Source organism: Cydia splendana, chromosome 4, assembly GCF_910591565.1.
Source record: "Cydia splendana chromosome 4, ilCydSple1.2, whole genome shotgun sequence".
Taxonomy (NCBI): domain Eukaryota; kingdom Metazoa; phylum Arthropoda; class Insecta; order Lepidoptera; family Tortricidae; genus Cydia; species Cydia splendana.
This window is the reverse complement of record NC_085963.1, coordinates 672779-695316: the sequence shown is the minus strand read 5'-3', so window position 1 is coordinate 695316 and position 22538 is coordinate 672779. Positions and strand designations below refer to the sequence as shown.

The 22538-nt window shown below is 36.5% G+C and overlaps 2 protein-coding genes and 1 long non-coding RNA gene across 7 annotated transcripts in view; 1 reads left to right on the top strand and 2 right to left on the bottom strand.

Annotated features, from left to right (window-relative positions):
* The window catches only part of LOC134789644 (uncharacterized), a 369764-nt gene that overhangs the window by 37832 nt on the left and 309394 nt on the right, over window positions 1-22538 (bottom strand). The gene's annotated exons all lie outside the window — the stretch shown is intronic.
* Window positions 1-22538, top strand: part of LOC134789635 (solute carrier family 12 member 6) — a 509818-nt gene that overhangs the window by 207876 nt on the left and 279404 nt on the right. The window lies entirely within an intron of this gene.
* On the bottom strand, window positions 55-6309 carry LOC134789571 (monocarboxylate transporter 1-like). Its single transcript, XM_063760140.1, has 10 exons — window positions 6134-6309; window positions 5427-5553; window positions 4768-4910; window positions 4404-4506; window positions 3862-4026; window positions 3271-3388; window positions 1911-2058; window positions 1278-1425; window positions 804-995; window positions 55-246 (listed from the first exon to the last, which is right to left on the bottom strand). The coding sequence occupies exons 1-10, from the start codon at window positions 6236-6238 to the stop codon at window positions 86-88; spliced, it is 1410 nt and encodes a 469-aa protein (XP_063616210.1). The 5' UTR covers window positions 6239-6309; the 3' UTR covers window positions 55-85.

Genomic DNA, 22538 nt, shown 5'->3' with positions numbered 1-22538 from the left:
TCTAACTCTAGTCTTCAGTATTCTGAACTTTCGGGAACTGAAATACAATTGTATTTCTGCAAGTAGGTATATGATCCTTTTACAATTAATGAACATCTCTGGGTGGTTGTGATAGGGATGATAATTTGTTCAGCGAGTTTCTTCCGCGGTAGAGCTCGACGCACCAAGCTACAGTGACGACAGCCATTAGACCGATGAGCAGGTAGAACATTAAAGCGTAGTTGCCTGTAGCATCTCGAACTGCACCTGATAAATAAATAATTATTTGAGCAACTACCCTCCCATATGAATACCTGTAACACCCAAGGGCTTGTGCGTCATGCGTCTTAAGAAGGAAGTACGCTCTTCTTTTTGAAGGTTTTAAGGTCCGGGAATACCGCGGGCAACAATTCATGTCACAGTCATTTCATTTCATTTAATCATTGCTTTGTGTGTACAAAAAGATCTTATGATTATTGTATATAGTCTAGGTGATGATCGGTGGCCCAGTCTGTAGTGACCCTGCCTATGAAGCCGATGATTCTAGGTTCGACTCCCGGTAAGGGCATTATCAAACAAATATGATAAACACTGATATTTGTTCCTGAGTTATAGGTCATTTAAGTATTTGTATATTACCTCTAAATATCGTTGTCTGAGTCCCACAACACAAGCCTTATTGATCTTGCTCAATTTGTGTAAGCATGTCCTATAATATTTATTTACGATTATTTATGTGAGGCAAGAAGTTTTTGAATAAAACAGTTGAGGACTGCCAACCATCTAAGTGGTGAATATGGAATGGTGAATGGATCGCGTCTTACCAATAGCTGGACCTAGGGTAATACCAAACGCGCCATACATCAGTGTTGACACGCCAAACGCCATGCCGTACTTCTCCGGTGGGACCGCGTCGGAGATGACCAGTGAGAACAGAACGATGAGGATACAGCGGGAACATCCGGTCAAGGTCAGGGTCACGTAAGCCACGGTTGGGTGTGGGAACCAGAGGAAGACTGAAATAATACTTAGGTTAACCAGCAGATCCGTAAGTATGCCTAAAAATTGCTATATTTTAAAAAACCTTCCTTATACATGAACAACAATAATATGAGTACCTGCCTACTTTTCATTCTACAATCACAAAGGTGGTTTAAGATTTTAACCAACGATTATGATTGAGATATTTTGCCGTAATCTGTGAAGCTTCTGCAATCCAATTTCTTTAAACGGATGTCTAGCCTTTTTCACAAGTAAATATAGTATCCAAACAGGAAAATTATAAAGCAAATACTTACCGAATTTTAATGCTACATCCAACCCCATCCCGAATATGTAGATAATATTGTTCCGTATTTTCTTCAACCAAGCGCTCGCCACTATTAACAATATCCTTGTTGATATATCTCCGAAACTTAACAGTGCTAATGCCCATGCTACTTCACCCTGAAAATTATGCAAACAACCGTGAGTGTAACGCATCGGTAATGATAATGATTATGATTGCAGTGTAGTTGCCTTCTTCTTTGACTCATACATCACATTGACACACGCTACACACTACACTACGGATTGGCTACACGCTGAGGGTGTTTCAGCTTCGATCGCGCCGCTACCGCTGCAGGGGACCATCGAGTGCGCCGTGTGTTTCGGAGGTTCCGGGGCAAACTGCCGAATCCGACACAAGACCAGACGATTCAACGGAGCCACGCCGTTTAGTCGCCTAAATAGTGTTTAGTTTTTTAAGTTTATAAAAATGCTATAAGTTATGTTAGTCTGTAAGGTATTTGTAATATGGACCTTGTTGCCTGATATAACTGTTAAATAAATAAATAAATTGAACGGAGTGAGGATATGCGTTTGTATACCAATTGTCAGCTACAGCCAAATTCGTCACATGATGATAAAAATATTAACTTTTTTTCACTTACTTCGTTCCAATCCCTCGCATAGAGTGCTTGGGGTATGAACAGGGTGAATATAACATCGGAAATGAGCCCGAGCGGCGCACCGACGCAGGCGCAAGTTCTCAGGAACTGTTTTAGAAATGGCCAGTCGAACACGTCTTTGATATACTCTCTGTAAGTAAATAGTAGATTGTTAACCAAGGGTTGAAAGGCACCCATTTCTGTCGAGGTAGTTTGGCGCTCGAACGCAGTGAGAGCGCCATTAGTCCGAGACGGAAATGGTGCCTTTCACCCGAGTTAAACACTCTACTTTTCATATCGAATGCGAGGAAACCAAATAAGACAAGACAATTTTGCAAAATCAGTAATTGAAGTACCTAATAGACCTACGGCCATGATTTTTTTCCTTAGGACTTACTTTACATGTGTGAAGATTAATAACCCCTAGCGAATATCATTTAGATTGCAATATTTACGAAAACACACATTTTTTAACAAACAGCAGTAATTTTAAAATTATTTGTTCATTATAGTATGAAAATCAGCGGGATTGCCTCTTACTTTTTAATTTTATACTTTTTCGTTCTAAAAGCCGCAACAGACTACCGGACCGCACCGCGACCTGTGTGCGCCGCACCAGGTAATAAAATAACATAGTAAAAGTATTTTAAATATTAAATAACAATTTAATTAATAATATAAGAAATTTTTATCTTGTATTTCATTTTATTTTCATGAATATAGTGCTAAATAACTTTAAAAACCAATTTAATATCGTACAAACGTTTAACTGTGGCTGTATAAGATTCTGCCTTTGCTCATTTACGCAAGTTGTGTAAGGTTTAAAAAATATTTTTGGTGTATTCCTTTTGGTACCCGCCTTATGAAATCGAGTAAATAGAATTCAACGAAAGAAATCAAGAATAATTTGTTTTTAATAATTTACTTACATCATTTTTTATAAAAAAAAGGATGAACGTGGGATTAGTAAAATATAACAATTACCAATTGTACCAGGCGAGGAAATAAAGACACTATTTTTCCATTTTGTTTCCACCCAGTTGTTCCTGGGACGGGGACGCAGAGGAGTACACCACTTTTCTGCGCTAGAGCATAAACGTATCACTTTCTGCGGGCTCAGCACGGTTCCATTTTTATCGACTATCACTATGCGCGTCCCTTTCGCACTTACATACTTGTTAGAACGTGACAGGCATGGTGACAAGGGATAAAAACGCGACCGTGCTAAGCCGCCTGCGCACCTTTTAGAACAACAACGACCCACTTTCAGAGCATGAGATATGAAAAATATATTTCAACATTTTGGGTAAGTAAAGGTAGAAAAGTTTCCAGTTGTTCAAATAATGTTAATGAATATACTTGCAGAACACCGTCGTTTTTCGCTGTTGCTACCTGGTCAACATTTATCTCTGTAATATGGAATGCTTCCATGTTAGCTTCCACTTCGCAGTTACTTTTCATCTTCAAGAATTTTTCAGTTTCTGGAAACACATAGAGCAGGTATTGTTAAAACGACTGTAGAAGTGTAGAACTTGAAATAGTAGAAAGGAAGTATAACTTAAAAAATATCGAACATCTTAAAATAATTTCAAACGGCTGAGGATCCTCGAAATGTACCCAAAAGATTTCTAACGTTTCGTTCTCTGAACATCCGTCAAGATACCAAAAGTTCCTTATTGCATTGTTGAATAAATTTAAATAGGTTTTAAAATAATGCAAATATGGTTGCGACGGCTGGCCATAAACAAGAAATGATTTACCAGGACCTACAGGCAACCTCTTCAAAATGATATTTCTTTGGCTGTTGCAATGCGGATCCAACTAATATTTGAGGTACACGCCAGCCATACCTAAGTATGATAGTAGCTCGGTACCCGTAATTCTTGGCCATCCAGTAAACTGTACCTGCAAAACTACGGCAAAAGCAAGAACCCTGAATGATTACAGTACGTACCAGGATTGATAGGGACCCTCTTCAAATGCCACTTCACTGGCTGTTGGAGCGCGGAGCCAACTAAGGTTTGTAGGTACACGCCAGCCATAAGTATAATCGTGGCCCGGTACCCGTAGTTCTCGGCCGTCCAGTGAATGGCTAATGGAGCTACGATAGATGCTATGGCTGAAAAACGTGATCGTGAATCGTTTAGGCATTTTGCTCTTCCATAAGAAATATACGTGTTGATGTAGATTTCGAGTTAAAAGAGATATACATTTACATATTTAATAATAATACATTAATGTAAAATAATCATACAGCCCATCTTGTAAGTGGTTACAGTAGCCTATGGACGCTAGAAACTCCATGAAGGTACCACACATGCGTTATCAACTGTTTAAAAAGATGTAAACCAGATCTAGTATGGTGTAATAAAAATAGGAGTGTACAGGTTTATTGAAACACGTTATAGTATTGATCGTACCATCTTCGACACAGTTGACTATTCGTGAATCTTATTTTTACGACATAGGGTCTAAAATTGTGTAGCCGTTAGTTACCAGAAATAGCCTGAGCAAGACTTGTCATCATGAACCGCTTCTTCAGAAAGTAATCGTTTATAGCGGTACAGGCCACGTTGTACAGCACGCCCGTTCCTGTACCCTGAAAATTTTGAGCTGATTAAGAAAACTGGCCAAAGATCAATTAATCAGTATCTGGAAAATATATTATGTGCCACAAAGCGATGAGCTGCTACTACAAAATGAATAAAACTGCGAGAATATTAACACAATCCCGTTAGGTAGGTTCCTAAGTATTGCTTAGAGGATTTTGAGAAGGTACAAAATATAAATCTTCTTAAGGTGTTTCTTCGACCCTTAGCTATATTTTGCGACTACTGTATAATGTGGTAGTGGTACCTACCATAAGTATACCTTGACACAAAATGAACATGGCGTACGAGTTGACGAAAACTAGTCCAAATACACCCAGCGTCGCGGACGTCGCGCCGAAAAAAGACAACTTTCGTAAACTAACAACCTTCATCAATGGTCCTGAGAAGAAACCTGAAAAAATACTATACTTATACATCCCACTGCTGGGCACAGGACATCTCAAGCGCGAGAGGGATTGGGCTATAGAATATAATGATATTACGGCAGAAATTTTGTTCAAGGGGGAAGTACAGCACGTAATCGTCCATACAAAAAGAAAAAACGTTTTTCCACTTCCAAATATTTTCCATCATCTATGATTTTTTAGTATGTTACACAATGAAAAACTAGGTGTATAAGTTACCCTTTTTTCAAAATTTGCAATAAGTACTAAAAAACTTAGAATGTATTATGCTGAAGCGATCGACATCAAAATCAAAGTGATATGTTAAGATTTAGTTACCTAGTGGAAAACTTTTCTCCCGAAATGGAAATATAAAAAAGTACCTTTTGTCAGTAGCTATACTTCCATCTTAAACTTTTTTTGAGAAAAAGAAAAACTGCACAAGTAGTAGTAAAGATTCTACGTTTTATTATTATATGCTTCAATGCTTTATCTTATGTGTTAAAACTAAATAGTTTTCGTACCTCCAACAGCGACACACATGGAGTTAACGCCGTTGTGCACTTGTATATCGGTGGAACCCATTCCCAATTTTATATAAAAACTGTTGAATATCATGCCTATGCTAGGAACAAACATCGTTAGCACCGACTGGAACAAACAGAATTAGCGGATTCAGATGTTTATATTCCGTAGAATTTAAGAAAGAATCGCGATCTATTTGTGGTAAAGGCATTTAATCATCAAAAATGTAAAATTATAAAAAAAAAAAACAGAATAAGCAACAACAAAAACATGGCGCTAGTGCAGAGTGGAGGTAGACGGGTTAGGTAGGGCTGCACCGTCACCGATCTATTTTCATACTCGATAATGAAACTGTGTGGAATCAATGTAAAATATACCTAATTATGATAAACTTTTATTGACTTTCATTACAGATTATTGAATTAAAAGGAGTCGGTCAGAATCAGAATAATTAAACCTTTTAGATAACACTCTAAGACCAAGGCAAAAATCTTTAAAAATGCGTGTCTGGTTTTGGCTCAGTATGCTCATTAACAATTACCAAGAAAATATAATATCCCAAACACGGGTAAAATACAGCTTTAAATAGCACTAAGTACTACCCTTCTTTATTATACAGTAAGTATAATTTATGTAGGTATCAGAATATCCATGAGAAAGGTTGGAATTCTTTATAAATGAAATAAAAATTAAAAAGTTTACTTACAAAATTAATAATCGCAGCGATCCATACCATGTAGGCCCAGCCTCCATCTGGAGGTACTAGTTTATACTGTTTTTTCGTATTCTCATAAATTTTATTACCGTCCATCCCAAAACATAAATTATATTCAGTTATTCTTTAATATAGGACCATTTCATTGAAAAATTATAAGACAATGATCTATTACAACCTAACACTGCATAATTCATTTATCAATAATTTCAAGGTAAAGGCGTACGTTAAATATACTCGTAAAATATTTTATATTCATTCAAGTGTCACGCCGCAAAAGTAGGTAATATAGGACCTGCAGGCGTATTATGGATGGCTTTATCGACGTTTATCTACGATTATCCACGTGATAAAATAACTGTCACTTTTTAACACCGCGGGATAGAAAGTGACGGATGCCGTTTTATCGCGCTGTAAAGTAGACAAGAACGACCATTCATATCCGTACTGTATACGGTTCACTCAGCTGCTTAGCAACTTCTGCTGCTGACCTTACTGTATTCTGCGTTACAAACTTCACATTTTTATATTGATTGATTAGTGATTACTATCATTCCTTATTTCAAGTTTCAATTTTGTCAATCGGTTTTTTTTCACTCAAAAACGTTTTTATATTTAGGAACTTGTTTTTTTCAGAAAACTCAATTGCATTCATTTACCTTTCAATAGGTTTGCATTATATGTTTTAGCTGGTTAATAGGATTTTGAAATTGGACCCTCCCGCTGGATACCCTGTATTTCTAAGCTTGCTCGCCCTTAAATAAAATTTAGCTTCTCACTAAACGCCAGCAGCGATTCGGGCAGCGATCCTTAAAATAAAACAACACTTTCAAATCAACTCAATGTATTTCTCTCCCCTCTATACTTGACATCTTCCGTTTCCCACGCAGCAACTCGATGATCCAAGCCACGACGGTAACTATAAGCAAGGCGATCATAATCAGGAACATTATCGTGTAGTCGCTCGACGCGTCGCGGATTGCGCCTGCGAAAAATAATTAGCAATGTCATTGTTAGTCAAATTTCTATGTTGCCTATAGTAGGTAATAGTTGTAAGGTATGATTATTTTATTTTCCTAGTAGCAAAACAGTTTGTAATAAAATTATATTTTTAAGCCTATTTCAGGCGGTTAAGCACTGACAGCATCCTTACCAATAGCAGGCCCCATGACGATGGCAAGAATTCCAAACATGATCATGCTGATTCCCATGGCCGACGGAAACTGGTCAGGCTCCACGGAGTCTGCGACGACCATCGGGTAGAGCACGCCGATGGTGCAGCGAGACAGGCCCATGATCGCGACGATGGCTAACGTCCAAGTGTAGTCCGTGATCCATAGCATTCCTGGAAAGGTTTTACACATTGTCTATAGTTTGTTTTCTTTTTAGCATTAGAAAGAAGGTAAGCGATCTTGACATGTCTTTTAATTGAAAAACGCTTTTTAAGTAAGTTGCAATATTATGGTACTATCGAGCTGATCTGATGATGGACACAGGAGGTGGCCGTAGGAATAATTATGTGATAAAACAACGCAACGTTATTGTGTTTGGGTTGGGGTTTGTTAGAATTGCCTCCGATGAGTATTTATTAGGTGCATGTTGAAAGAACAGAGTAGAGACGGCGACTTATTTATGTATGGAACTTTTCATCATCACATTGGTTTACCCGGTTTTTTTTCTCTATTTTTTTGTTCTTTATATTCTTAATTTGATATAGCTAGCTTAAAAGTATCTTACCTAATTTCGTTACAATAGCAATGAATAATCCAGCGACATATATAACATGGCTGCCCAGTCGCTTGAGCCAAGAACTAGAAAATATAAGTAAAATTCTCCCCGCTATGTCGCCGAAACCTATGAGGGCTAATGCCCATTTGACCTGGTCCTGAAAAAAAAAGTACGAGTGAAAATACCAGTAGTTAACTACATAATACAGGTCGCTAGATAAGTTTTGCACTAGACAAATATGAAACAAAGCTTTTTTAACTATATTTCTATAGACAATAGGTATTTGGCAGGAAAACATAATCTTTCTTTTTAAATGTACTTATTAAAATATTTTTTTTACTTTAAAACGTCGGCCTGGCCTAAGGGCGAATTACGAACATTTTATATAACATAAATAAAAAATCATACAAAGTTTAGATTTTTAAATAAGTTAATTTAAATAGAAAGTAAATGTTTTCTGTAAATGTATAACATAATTTTCTGCAACAGTTTACCGATGTTGTGCAGTCGAGATTAGAAACAGCAATAAGTAAGTTATTAAAATTATTAAGTTAATACGTTGATAAGTTAAATAGGTTATTTAGTGCATTTTGATGCCCAAAAAAGACTTTTATTCAAGGAATAATATTATAAAACATATTTTTGGTTTCAGGTACGAACATCAAATGACACATCGAATTGTAAGTCAAACCAATGAATAGGTACGAGATATAAATATAACAGGGAAAAAGGACTTAAATTAATCTTAGTTTTAAGCTTCGAAGAATCCAATTTAGATGTGGCCATAAATAGGCGCTCTGGGGAGGGGTTTATCGCTATATATTCGCAAGTGTTTCGTATACATTCCTGTTTTATAAAAGACATCATATTTAAACAGTAACGATACTCACATTATCCCACTTCAAGTCGTACAAATACTGCGCGAGGAAGAACACGAAATTGGAGTCAACGAAGAAGGAGACGGGACCGCCAAGACAACCGCACGTCAGGGCGAATTCCTTGAACAGTGGCCAATCTATAAAGTCCTTTATCCACGTACTAAAAGGGAAAATGTTAATAGGGTTAATTTTTAATTTCATTTAGTTTATTTACCAATAGTAGGTATTTTTTTTCATATTCCGCCAGTGAAATTGCTAATTAAAACCCTCTGTGTGCTGCTGCTGGGAGATAATAAAAGCTTTTGCTCTCTTTTTTCGGTTACATATCAGAATACCGAAAATTCATTTACCTAATGTCGAATCACCTATGCTCGATTCACCTATTTTTTAATTACCTAACGATCATTTTACCTAAACATTGAATGACCTAAGTTTATAATACCTAAACTCAATTAACCTAATGGATGAAACACCTAATTAACGTTTTACCTAATGCACATTTTACCTAACGCACGTTTTACCTAAAGCTATTATACCTAATGCATGAAACACCTAAAGCTGACATACCTAATGGACGATCCACCTAAAGCTGATATACCTAATGAACGATATACTTAAAGTTGTTTTACCTAATGGATAAAATACCTAAAACTGTTATACCTAACTAACGAAATACCTAAAATCGATATTCCTAAAGGACGGAATACCTAAAATCGATATACCTAATGCATGTTATACCGAAAGCCGATATACCTAATGGACGATATGCCTAAAGTTGATTTACCTATTGAACGAAATACCTAGAGCTAATATACCTAACGCACGTAACACATAAAGTCGATATACCTAATGCACGAAATACCTAAGGCTGGTATATTTTTTAACGAACGAAATACCTATAGCTAATACCTTCAAACAGATAGGGTACCTACACTATTGTAGGTACCATAAATTTAGGTACCTACATTGCAGAATTTGGGCCATAATAAACTCGAATATCTTCAATCAGGTGTGACTATTATTGAATGCCGGAGTTTTAAGGAAAATGTTTTCATAACGTGATGAAAAAATTTCAGACAACATCAGCAAAAAGAAAATTGGTATTAATAGTTTATTGCTTTATCAAGGGTTTGAACTTGTGGCCATAAATGTTGTAGTTAGGGTAATTCCAGGGTAATTCAAGGCCATAGTTTTTTTAGAACGCGATAAAAAAATAAGTTTACATGTAATTAAAATAAACACAGTTATATACAATTATACAGTTAATACAGTTATATACAGCTCAAAAAGTGCTACTTTACGTAGCTGTTTAGCGTGCAGAAAGTTGGTTTTCGCGAACTAGAGCTTTTCAATTTTTTTTTAATTTATACTTGTCCAATTCATGACTACTTATTGATGAGTGTTAATATTAGTTTCCTTAAAACGTCGTAATCAACATAAAAACCTACTGTTAATGTAAGAAAATATACATATCTCATATTTTATTACTTACCTCTTCATCATTATAACACGTTTATTTTTTTAATATTGAATATTGAAAAACCGTTCTTAATAAGTTGTCTCAATGGAACGGAATAGCTGTCGAAACGCCTGTCAAAGAAGAGGCGTTTTTTCTTACTGCCTGTTTTAAGTTTCACATTCTAATTTATTTTTGACTGCGCATAAACATTATATGATTTAAACTATATTTTGCTTTTTCTTTTAGAGTTTTTAATTTTAATCTGAATTTAATCAATAAATGTATGAATGTTATCATTTAATAATTTTATTATAGGTATCTATTAATTAGATATAATATTATTTTTATTTTTATTATTAATGCTATATTTACTTACATTATCTGCAGTAAATGATTTTTTATAACGACTTTAGGTATTTCGTTCATTACATACAGTCAACAGTAAAAATATCGGTGTAGCCATTGACATAGATATCTAGGGACTGACTGGCTTTACGGGCAATAATAATGAGGCATGACAGGGGCCAGTATAGCGGTGTGAAACCGCTACAACGCGATTGGTTGATGAGTTCGCATCATGTGCGCGATTGGTTGATGAATTCGCATCATGCGCGCGATTGGTTGATGAGTTCACATTACGCGCGCTATTGGTCGCAACTATTTGCGTTAGACTGCATGATTGGCTGGAATTCGTGAGTAACACCGCTGAACTAGTACCATTTTTAGTGCCCGTAAAGCCCGTCCTTAGATATTCTACGTCAATGGGTGTATTACGTTATTCGGTATTACGTGGATTAGGTATATCGACTTTAGGTATTCCGTCCTTTAGGGATATCGACTTTAGGTATTTCGTTCGTTAGGTATAACAGTTTTAGGTATTTTATCCATTAGGTAAATCAACTTTAGGTATATCGTTCATTAAGTATATCAGCTTTAGGTGGATCGTCCATTAGGTATGTCAGCTTTAGGTGTTTCATGTATTAGGTAAATCGGTTTTAGGTATTTCAAGCATTAGGTGTATCAAGTTTAGGTAGATCGACCATAGGTATTCTGAGCTTAGGTAAAAAAATTATAGGTGAAACGTGCATTAGGTAATTCGTTCATTAGGTGTTATGACCTTAGGTTAATAAACCATTAGGTGTTTAAAAAAATAGGTGAATCGAGCATAGGTGATTCGACATTAGGTAAATCAACTTTCGGTATTCTGATATGTAACCCTTTTTTCCCAATACTTATTTTTGTATAGGTACCTAGCAATTGTAAGTTTCTGTTTGGCCCAATCGTTGACTGGTACAGAATACCTTATGGCATTTAACTCCGCCCTTTGTACTTTTTTGTATTGTGATATATATTGAAAGGTTAAATCAATTTATAATAGTATTTAAATTGAATGAATGCTCTCAGAATTATCATTTGGATTACTTTACAGGAAATGTATAACATGCAAAGTAATCCTCTTTATTACTGTTGAATGTAATAGAGTAGATAGATACTCGTACATACATCACAATATTTGCGCTCGAAAGCTTGGCGCTCTGTTTCTTTTCATTAAACAAGTCATCTGCATTTTCAATATCATTTGATTTTATTACAGGAGTTTGCAGAACCTTGTTCTTTAGATTATTTAGGGACATTTCCATCTGTAGTAGTAGCTTTTTCTCTGAAATCAGACAAAAACACCAATTAATCTTTTTAAATTATTGTACTATAGCAAATTGACCATCCTATATCCTCGTCGCCACTATTAAGTATGTGACACCCCGGACGAGTGAAACTATAGGGGGTATTACTGCAATGTTCTGCCGCCAGAGTGCAGCACTTAGCTCCTCTAGTAAACCATAGAGTAACTTATACAGTATACACACTTAGACGGTTTTTCGACAAGTTTTCACAGACAATAAAATATGACATTGATGCATGAAGGCGGTTTGTTAACAAGGGCCTACCGGGAAACGCGAAAATAAATATTTAGTTATCTGCCGCTTTATCGCTTGAATAAGCAAGAGTGATAGAGAGGTTAGATAACGAAATTTCGATTTTCTTGTTTCGCGGTAGACCCCCAGATTGTGACGGATAGTGGCAAAGTGGCGCCTCCTATGCAGTTTCGCGTAATATTCCCTATTGGTGGCTGATATCACACTGATCTTATTCATACAAAGTGTTACGACGTGCATGGTTTCTGGCGCACAATGATTATTCTGTGCGTGACTAACTATTTTTATCAAAGAAAACTAAATATTATATTTTGAGAAAAAAACTCTTGTAAAACACCCAAATACAAAGGAACCCACCCTGAACGTCTTCCAAGACCTCTTTCTTCATGTGCTCGGCCACTGGCTGTAGCAACGCTGAAGCCACGATGGTTTGCAGGTTAATTGCAGAGATGACAACCAGAGTCCCGCGGAACCCGTACTCGGCCATGGACCAGGACACTATCATGGGGGCCACCATTGCTGCTGCAGCTGAAATTTGGTTATTTATACATGATGAGTGTTATAACACGTACTCTTGTTAGAAATATTTATAAATAAGGTGAGGTGGGGTAAGAGAAACAGTATGAGGCTAGTCCTTCTTCGTAAATATTTTTAAGTTAATTTTATTTATGCATTATATTTAGTTTTAGTCTGATCATTTAAGTTAGTTTTTAATATCTTTAAGTATTTCTAACTTTATCGTCTCATGACCATTTCTGCTGTATCTCTAAAAACCCTGTTTGTAGAAAATTTGAAGTCGTATTTGAAGTTTCGATTCGTTGTTGAGAGATATCTCGAGAAACAAATATAAGACGTGGATTATTTTCATATGCTCTTTGTATTACGTAAATACTCTAATCAGCTTAGAGATACTACTTTTTGTAATATAAGTCCTAAATAAACAAACTCAGTATGCGATAACAAAACGTCTGGTGTGTTCTGAAGAGCATATTCGGCTATGCTTAGTGTAGGGTTCTGTACAATCTGAATCCGTAACTAATATCTTCAAGATTAACCCCCTTATTCATAAACGTTTCCTATAGTTGACAAGCTGATAATAATCGTTTGTCCCTTTTCGACCTATTGGTATGATAGAAAGGGATAAACGATTATTATCGGCTTGTCAACTTTAGTAAACGTTTATGAATAAGGGGGTAAATGGTTTATGCTTAAAATAATTGATTTGTTTTTACCATTGTAAGTTACTTCTGTTTTGGTAATACTTTAACAACCTTATTTGTTTGTGTGCCTGCCGTCCATCAACCCACTAACGGAGCGGCAGCTGACGTCCACAGGGGTTTATTACACATCGCTCTTAACCACTTTACGAGTTATCGCCCGGGATGCGAACACCCAAGAAATTTGCGCCTGGCTTGTGGTGTTAGGTATAAGCTGCAGAGTTGCAGACGCACATAGCTAAATTGTGAAGGCTGTGTTGACTCCAGAACCCTAAAAAGTGATATTATTTATTTATTATTTAATATATTTACCTGACAGTGTTTGCGCGATGCTCACAGCGAATAAACGTTTCTCCAGGAAATATTCATTTAGTATCGTACATGAAACATTGTAGAGGAATCCATATCCAAAAAACTGCAATGTGTGGAAAATAATCGTCGTTATGTTGAGCTTGTAGGGTAATTCGCCAGTTTCTGGCCATTTATAATAACTGGCCGCCCTAAACTAAAAATGAATTCTATTCACCTATAAATAGAATTCATTTTAGTATAAGGTGGCCAGTTACTAAAAGTGGTCAGTTACTGGTGAATTACCCTAATAGGACTTGCTGTAAATGTCGTTGACTTATCCTACTTATCAGACGCAGCATATTTTTAAGTTACAATTACCACTAAGGTTCAAGGTTGTCTTGAAGAGACCGCTTTTTAGCGATAACTCCGCCCATTGTGAATCTCGCGACCTAAACGCGTAAGCGCCATGAATTTAACGGTGCTTACGACGTTTTGGTCGCGTGCTACAGTTTACGATTGCGACAATCATTGTTTGGTATGGCTTCTCTATAGCAATAATAACTCAATAGAACTTTCAGTGTTGCATTATGAGTTAAGTATAAGTGAGGTAACTTAATAAAATGAACCTGCAACAATCCTTGGCACGCAATTAGCTGCGCCATTGAGTTGACAAATATGGCCCCGAACACGCCTGCGTTCAACAAGACTGCGCCAAGCAGCGCCAGCTTTCTTCTGCTCATCACTTTCAATAGCGGCCCTGCCAGAAACGCTGAAACGGTACCACAGTTTTATACAGTACAAATATAAACAAATCTTCATTATTAAAGCCAATACCTACGAACATCTTCTGCACTTTTTTTTTAAAACACCAAAGTCACGTATCCAAGTGAAATGATCAGCATATTCATGGAAAATTTTCGTAACAAAGTTCATAGTATTTCAAGTGTTTCTCATTCTTCAACTTTTCTCATACTTAATAAAGATCGCCTCTTCCCGAAAGAGCATAAAAAATTTGGCTGTTTCATACATTCCAGCTGATGTGATGCCGCTAATTTTCGCACTAGTGCGTAAAATAGCACTTTTCGTGCGATGTTAAAAATTTAAAGGGCCATATGTACTGTAAAACGTTGTACGATACACGTGCGAATAGGTAATTCGCAACTCGGGTCGATTTATCGCCACTCGTTTCGAATTTCCTCTTTTCCTCACTTGTATCTTAAATAACTATTTCGCGATTTTAGCATTGGTCCCATAATAAAAGTTGTTTAGTATAACCTATAAATTCACTACGCGGAGTGTGGCGGGGCTGGTGGAAAAAGTTGCAACCTGTATTTTAAGCAATTGAACATTTTTACTAATGCCTACTAGTTTAAGTACCTACTTATTTTAACTTCTCATTTATTTATATAAGGTGCTACCTTATTAGTTGCATATATGTATACAGCTGATAGTACTCGGTTCCTGGAGTATATTTAAGTATGAAACATTATAGCTTTACGATGTTTTTTTTGGAGAAAACTGAAAAACTAATTTGTTACGTAACGTACGTAAACACCCTGTTAATGTGATTATTAAATGTGAACTCATTGAACAGATTCTAGTACCTCTTTTACCTAACACCTAACTGTCTGGCTACTTCATCCTAATAACCTTTTGCAGTTTCCTTATAATTATTGTTTGTTCGGTTAATTAAAACAAAAAAAATATAATTAAATATTCTTAATTTCTATTTAAAGTTAATTGTTTTAAAGTAAAGTAAAATCTGTTAAAATATCTGCAACTAATAAGGTATCACCTTATATGTAGGTGCTTATAGTAACAAGATTTAAGAATATTAACACATAGTGGAAAATGATGGAAGTGTGGAAGATGTGAAATATAGGTACTTGTTTTCATTCTTACCAGAAACCGAGATGGCAAGTGCACTGAGTCCTGTCAGCAAACTGATTTCAGTTGCGCCCATTTTCAATTTGGTGAAGAAATCGTTAAATATCATTCCGAAGCATACGCCAAACATCGTTGGCGTCAGCTGAAATATTATGACATATCGTGGAAGGAACAAGAATTACAATAATACACCAACTTAAATAAATATCTGCTTTGGTTTCATTTGACCTAAATCTTATAATATAATGCCATAGTCTTTATTAGTCCTAAATTTTAAAATGTTTGTGTCTTAAAATGGCCGGATGTCATAATGACTGAATTTATGTTAAACTCTGTTTTGCGTTTTGAAAGTCGTGTTTGTGCTATCCAAATTTAGCAAATCTGCCATACACTTTATAACTTACTTATATTCCGTAGCAGCTTGTATAGGTTTTTAAAAACAAAATGCACTTACGAAGTTCACAGAGGCAGCAACCAAAATCACATATCCATATCCACCGTCAGGCGGCACCAGCTTATAGCCCTTTTTCGTCACAAACTGTTCGGAGGTCATTGTAAAATCAGTACTTCTTTCTTTATTTCAATTCCTATCCTACAGACGTGCAAGATTCAGAAAATTTCCAAAATCTTGGAATATTTGTTAGCAATTTCTAAAAAAAAAATCACAAAAATTAAAGGATGTATTCATTCCCCATAGGAAGTAGGGAGATTTTCCCAAAATATTACCATGTGAAAATTTTCGCAATGTCGGAAACTCCCCGACGACACATTTATAGGAGTGCCGTCTGCTAAACTAAATCATTTCACTAATTTTTCAGCCGTTTGCCGTTTAGATAAGGAGTATTTTGTTAAGAATTAGGGATAACATAATGTTTGTTTTGTTTTAAAACGTAGTATTCGTGTCCGGATAAATTCAATGATATTTTTTTTGTTTTGCATTGGTTTACATTTTAATTTATTGTAGTTTAACATTAATACGTTTCTATTTTTTTCTCAGCAAAAGCGATACAGCATCTTTCGTAAATAAAAGTCCCCGCTACATACACCCATTTCCTCAAAGGTTAACTGGAAGAGATTCCATACATGGATAAGTTCGCCTTTGTTGTATTTAATTCACTCTGTAACTGTGTTTCTTGTGTTTTTATTTCTATGTACAATAAAGTATATATATACATACATACAAGTTACAAATTATACAAACTGATTACAGTCATCTGATCACTGATCTGGAAGAAATCGCTTATAGCTATAAGACAGTCTGTTGCTATCTTTATTTACATTGTAAATCTGTTTTTGAATTCACTTTCATTTGGGGCAATTAACAATATTTACTGACTTGACTTACAATTTGTTGACTCTTATCTTCTACGTTGAATGAAATAATTATACAGGGTGATCAATCCAAATGGGTCAGTATGGAGAAGTCGGAAACTATGAGAGATAGCGAAATCTGTTCTTAGGAACCATATGGCTTCGATTTTAGATTTAATAATAATGGCATTCAATTTTTTTTGAAATCTATCATACATAACCGGGATTCGAACCTGGTCGATATTCTTGTTGTTTGTTTGTATGGCAACTTTTAAACGATGCGTGATAGGTGGGGGGTGCTCGACCAAATATCATAGAGGGCCCCGAGACAAAACAAACTACATTAAAAAAAATCAAAATTGCCGAATTTTTTTTTTAATTTTTTCAAGTTGGTCCGAGCGCGCTGAGATTTGGCTTGTGGCGAGCCCGGGGGCCCAAGATTACCATGTCAAAAAAAATTTTTGGAAAAATCCAAAATGGCGGCGGACACGGGCAAAGTCAAATTTCCAAGTAGGTTAAGCGAGCCCGAAGGGCGAACTTCAGGCCGGGAGGCCGTAGGCCGACCCAGGCGGAGGGCCGAAGGCCCGGAGCCTCCACCCCGACTCCCGACACACGAGGCCGAAGCCGAGTAAATGAAGGCCGAGCTCCGCGTAGGGCCGAAGGCCCGAAGCGTCACACGAAAGGGGGAAGTTGGAGCGCTTAAACACGACCCAACACTTTTCCTATTGGGAGTTGCGTTTTGGGAGTCGGGGTGGAGGCTCCGGGCCTTCGGGCTCCGCCGGGGTCGGTCTTCGGCCTCCCGCCCCTTCGGGCTCGCTTAACCTACTTGGAAATTTGACTTTGCCCGTGTCCGCCGCCATTTTGGATTTTTCCAAAATTTTTTTTTGACACGGTAATCTTGGGCCCCCAGGCTCGCCGCATGCCAAATCTCAGCGCGCTCGGACCAACTTGAAAAAATTAAAAAAAGTCGGCCATTTTGAATTTTTTTAATGTAGTTTGTTTTGTCTCGGGGCCCTCTATGATATTTGGTCGAGCACCCCCCCACCTATCACGCATCGTTTAAAAGTTGCCATACAAACAAACAACAAGAATATTGACCAGGTTCGAATCCCGGTTATGTATGATAGATTTAAAAAAAAAATTGAATGCCATTATTATTAAATCTAAAATCGAAGCCATGGTTCCTAAGAACAGATTTCGCTATCTCTTATAGTTTCTGACTTCTCCATACTGACCCATTTGGATTGATCACCCTGTATAATTTAACGTAACCAACGTAACACATGTGTTTGACATAAAATTACTAATGTAGGTAATACTTCAGAAAATATATCATGTTTCCGCGCTCTACCTTTTATTAATTAAATTTACTCATGGAACTCCAAATAAGCATGAAAGTAAAACGGCTTCTTTTAAATTCATTGCCAAATATTATGTTATGTATTATATTACATCTAGAATGCTATTTCAATTTATGATAGTATAATTAAAAGTAACAATGACATGGCATTAAATTCAGAAGAGGCACGGGATGTTTTTTAATGATGTATGTCATAAAAAATTCGCCGTTAAGTAAATACATAACTAATAAAGCCTTATTGTCTTACATTAAAACAATATGTTATAATTTACAAGTAGCATCTACAATATTACAATTTATTTTAAAAGGTGTTATCGGGTAATCTCTAATACTATAGAATTTAGACTAGTTTCCAAAAAGGACCCTAATGTGATATATTACTTGCTGATTTTCGAATTTACCCTACATTTTAAAATATTCACAAAATAAAAAAAATACTGTTGAAGTATTTTAATAAAAGTACAATTTTGTGGCCAATAACTTAGCAAAATCTACACCTGTTTATCTGGAAATGAAACTATTTGTAGTCTTTTAGTACAGAAACTATAACACTTGAGTAGTTGTGTGTATGTTTGGTTAAATAAAACATACAACATAGATACTTACAAAAAATATTTATTGCCGATCAAAAGAAATAAAAACATTTTATTCAAAAAAAAATTAAAATAATACTAATGTAGTTGTTTTATCACGAAAGAGCTAATATTACCGAAACAAACAAATTATCCGATTGTGTAATGTACTTACTCCATGTCTAGATATGTATAATTAAGAACGCGCACACCTACAGAATCAGAATGATTCTGAATCAGAATGATTCTGAATCAGAATGCATTTATTCGTACACTACGAGTATGGTTAGTTTTAAAGAGTAATTTGACATTATTCATCTATTGGTTGCTACTGTATGTCACTAGTCACTACCCAAGACAATACAAGCAAGCTTCCGCACCTTTACTTATAATGTTTGATGCACTCCACCGGCAAAAAGAATAGATAGTATAGAGGGGTCCTGTCATTGTAAATTTTGTAGCCACTGTAAATTTACTGCCATCTATCGACACACGACTAAAACTCAAAATTAAAACGTATAGAGTTATCAAAAAATTTATATATATGGATAAATGATTTTATTATTTTTATATCATTTTGATCCATGTTCATTCACTGATATCTATGTGTTAAAATTGTTAAATATGAAACGGTGTCGTCACGCCATCTAGCCGAGGATAGGCTAAAGGTGTGTGCGCCATCTATTCGAGAATGACTTTTACTTGAATTCCGAGGCACGTTTTTTCCTTAGACTTTATTCGTCTTATACGAAGTTACATATGTCTTTGCCACCGGTTTGGTAGTGAAATACATATTACATATAATATAACTTTAATGACATAATTGGAACAACCTGTACAGAAGAACCCGTTAATTAGACTAGAGTCCTGCGTATGCAGCCGATGGTCCTGGGTTCGAATCCCGCTAAGGACATTTATTTGTATGATAAACACAAATATTTAGTTCCACACGGGTGTTTTTCAGTATTTAAGTACATATACGGGGCTGGGCAGATTAAGTGTCCTAGTTTAAAATAGCCATAAAATTAAAACAAAGCTTCAAATCTGAATATATAACTTGTTTTTATTTTAACCATACTCTATATTTACAAAATTAATTCATTAGCTCAAATCGCTCTCCTTTAACCTGTATAACTTTACGCATTCTACCATAGAATGAGTTGCACGCGGCACGCACTACTCACGAACACTTTTAATTATATTTTTGACACAAACAGATGGTCTTCGACCAGGTTTGGGCCTGATTCTTGAAGTTCCTGATTTTTTAAATCGCTTAATGGTCCGAGATGTGAACCTTACCTTAATATTCTATATGTTTTAGCTTCTTATATATCTCGCACGGTCGGAATTTTTGCTTGCATAAATTTACAACGAGCTGGCGTTTCGCGTCCATGTTGATAACAATATAAAAACAATAGATATCAAGCTGACATCTAGAAATCATAAAGATGCATAAATTCTCGATTAATGAAAAAATTATATAGTTAAAATAAAATTGCGCTATATTTAAGTAAAATGGCAGTACAAAACTAGGACACTTAATATGCCCAACCCTGTAAATATGTATAAGTCACAGCTTACTCTAAATTTTAGGCAATTTGTCTAAGAATTTCCTATAATATTCTATTATCTATTCGTTATTTCGTTGTTTCTCTTGCTTCTTCCGTCTCCAGTCCCGAAACATCTCAATTGCCCAGGCCGTAGTGGACGCGGTGAATATCGCGATCAGGATCGAGAACATTATCGTGTAGTTGTTTGTTGCGTCGCGAATGGCGCCTGTAGGACACAAATATATAAAAGATTTAGTAAATTAAGCGTAAGGATTTCGTCACATATAATGTTTGATTGCAGCTAACGATCTGGACCTCTAATAAACTACCCCGTCGCGGCGGTTCCCGTTCTGATTTCTCTAGTATACGAGTATGCAATCTTAGAGAGTCTATGCGTCTAAGGGCCGGCACACATACCCACGATACGACATCGTATCGTGGGACGACGCGGTGTCGTCTCACGTTGCGACGTCGTGTAATGTTGCGACGTCGTGTCGTAGAAATCTACGACGTCGTATCGTGGGCACTATGCGACGCCGTGTCACGTTGCGGCGTCGTGTCGTAGAAACGTACGATGTCGTATCGTGAGCACTATACGATGCCGTATAACGTTGCGACGTCGTGTCGTAAAAACCTACGGCGTAAACAGTAAGTAAACTTTCTGCGACTTCTTAGAGGTAATGGCAGCAAAACAAGAACATGTCTGTTGCAATCCTTATATCTTGATTAACTGCGATGATTTTTTACATTTTCAACGCCATGGTAGTAACATGACGTAAATGTTACCATGGTTAGCAGTATAATTTGACACTGGGTTAACGGTTTAACCGCTTATCCTCGGGTTAGTGGGATGGTGCAAGTGGTCCTTAATGGTAGAGTGTGCAGATAAATGAAAATAGGTATAGGTACTTACTTCTGTATGTAGAAGATTTAAAGCTTTGAAAACATAAAAATACAGTTGTCCATTACACAAATATTGAATTACTTGTATTAAACGGTTTTATACAAATAATTCAATATTTGTGGAAAATTCTTAATCAATAATTTTCCACGATTCATTGACAGATATGGCGATTCATATGTTATGAAAGACGGGACAGATAGACGGACAGACAGAGTCATAAGGGTTTTTTGTACAGAACCACCTTTTTTGTACGAAACCCTACAAAGCAGAATATGTATTAAGAATAGCGCTATAAAATATATGCATGTAGTGACTGTTTACCGTCATTGCCATTATCTACTAGAGCCTTTGCGAGCTGTCTTGCGAGCCCAATGGTCACGCCATTATGAAAAAAAAGTGCATGGACTTGTAGTATGAAGGCATATGATATGACATATGAGTATAATTATTAATTTGTTGTGCTAACGGTACTTTCGAATCGTAGTCTGATTGTGGTCGCCTAAAACTACGATACGATATCGTGTCGTGAATCAATCAATGCACATCGTATGTTGTAGCACAACAAATTAATAATTATACTCATATGTCATATGGCTTCATACTACAAGTCCAGGCACTTTTTTTCATAATGGCGTGACCATTGGGCTCGCAAGACAGCTCGCAAAGGCTCTAGTAGATAATGGCAATGACGGTAAACCGTCACTACATGCATATATTATAGCGCTAGTCTTAATACATATACCGTTAAACCGTTAACCCAGTGTCAAATTATACTGGTAACCATGGTAACATTTACGGCATGCTACTACCATGACGTTAAAATGTAAAAAACTATCGCAGTTAATCCAGATAATTATAAGGATTGCAACAGACATGTTCTTGTTTTGCTGCTATTACCTCTAAGAAGTCGCAGAAAGTTTACTTACAGTTTACGTCGTAGGTTTTTACGACACGATGTCGCAACGTTATACGGCATCGTATAGTGCTCACGGTACGACGTCGTAGGATTCTACGACACGACGTCGCAACGTGAAACGGCGTCGTATAGTACCCACGATACGTCGTCGTAGATTTCCACGCCACGACGTCGCAACGTTACACGACGTCGCAACGTGAGACGACGTCGCGTCCTCCCACGATACGACGTCGTATCGTGGGTATGTGTGCCGGCCCTAAGTAGTAAGTAAAGACGTCGTTAGTCGTCAGTAAAGGCGCTAAAGTGTGAAATTAATTGAAATAAATTATCTGAACAATTTTCAGCACCTTTGCCGCACCGATATATCTTGTGGCGACTGTAATACCCAC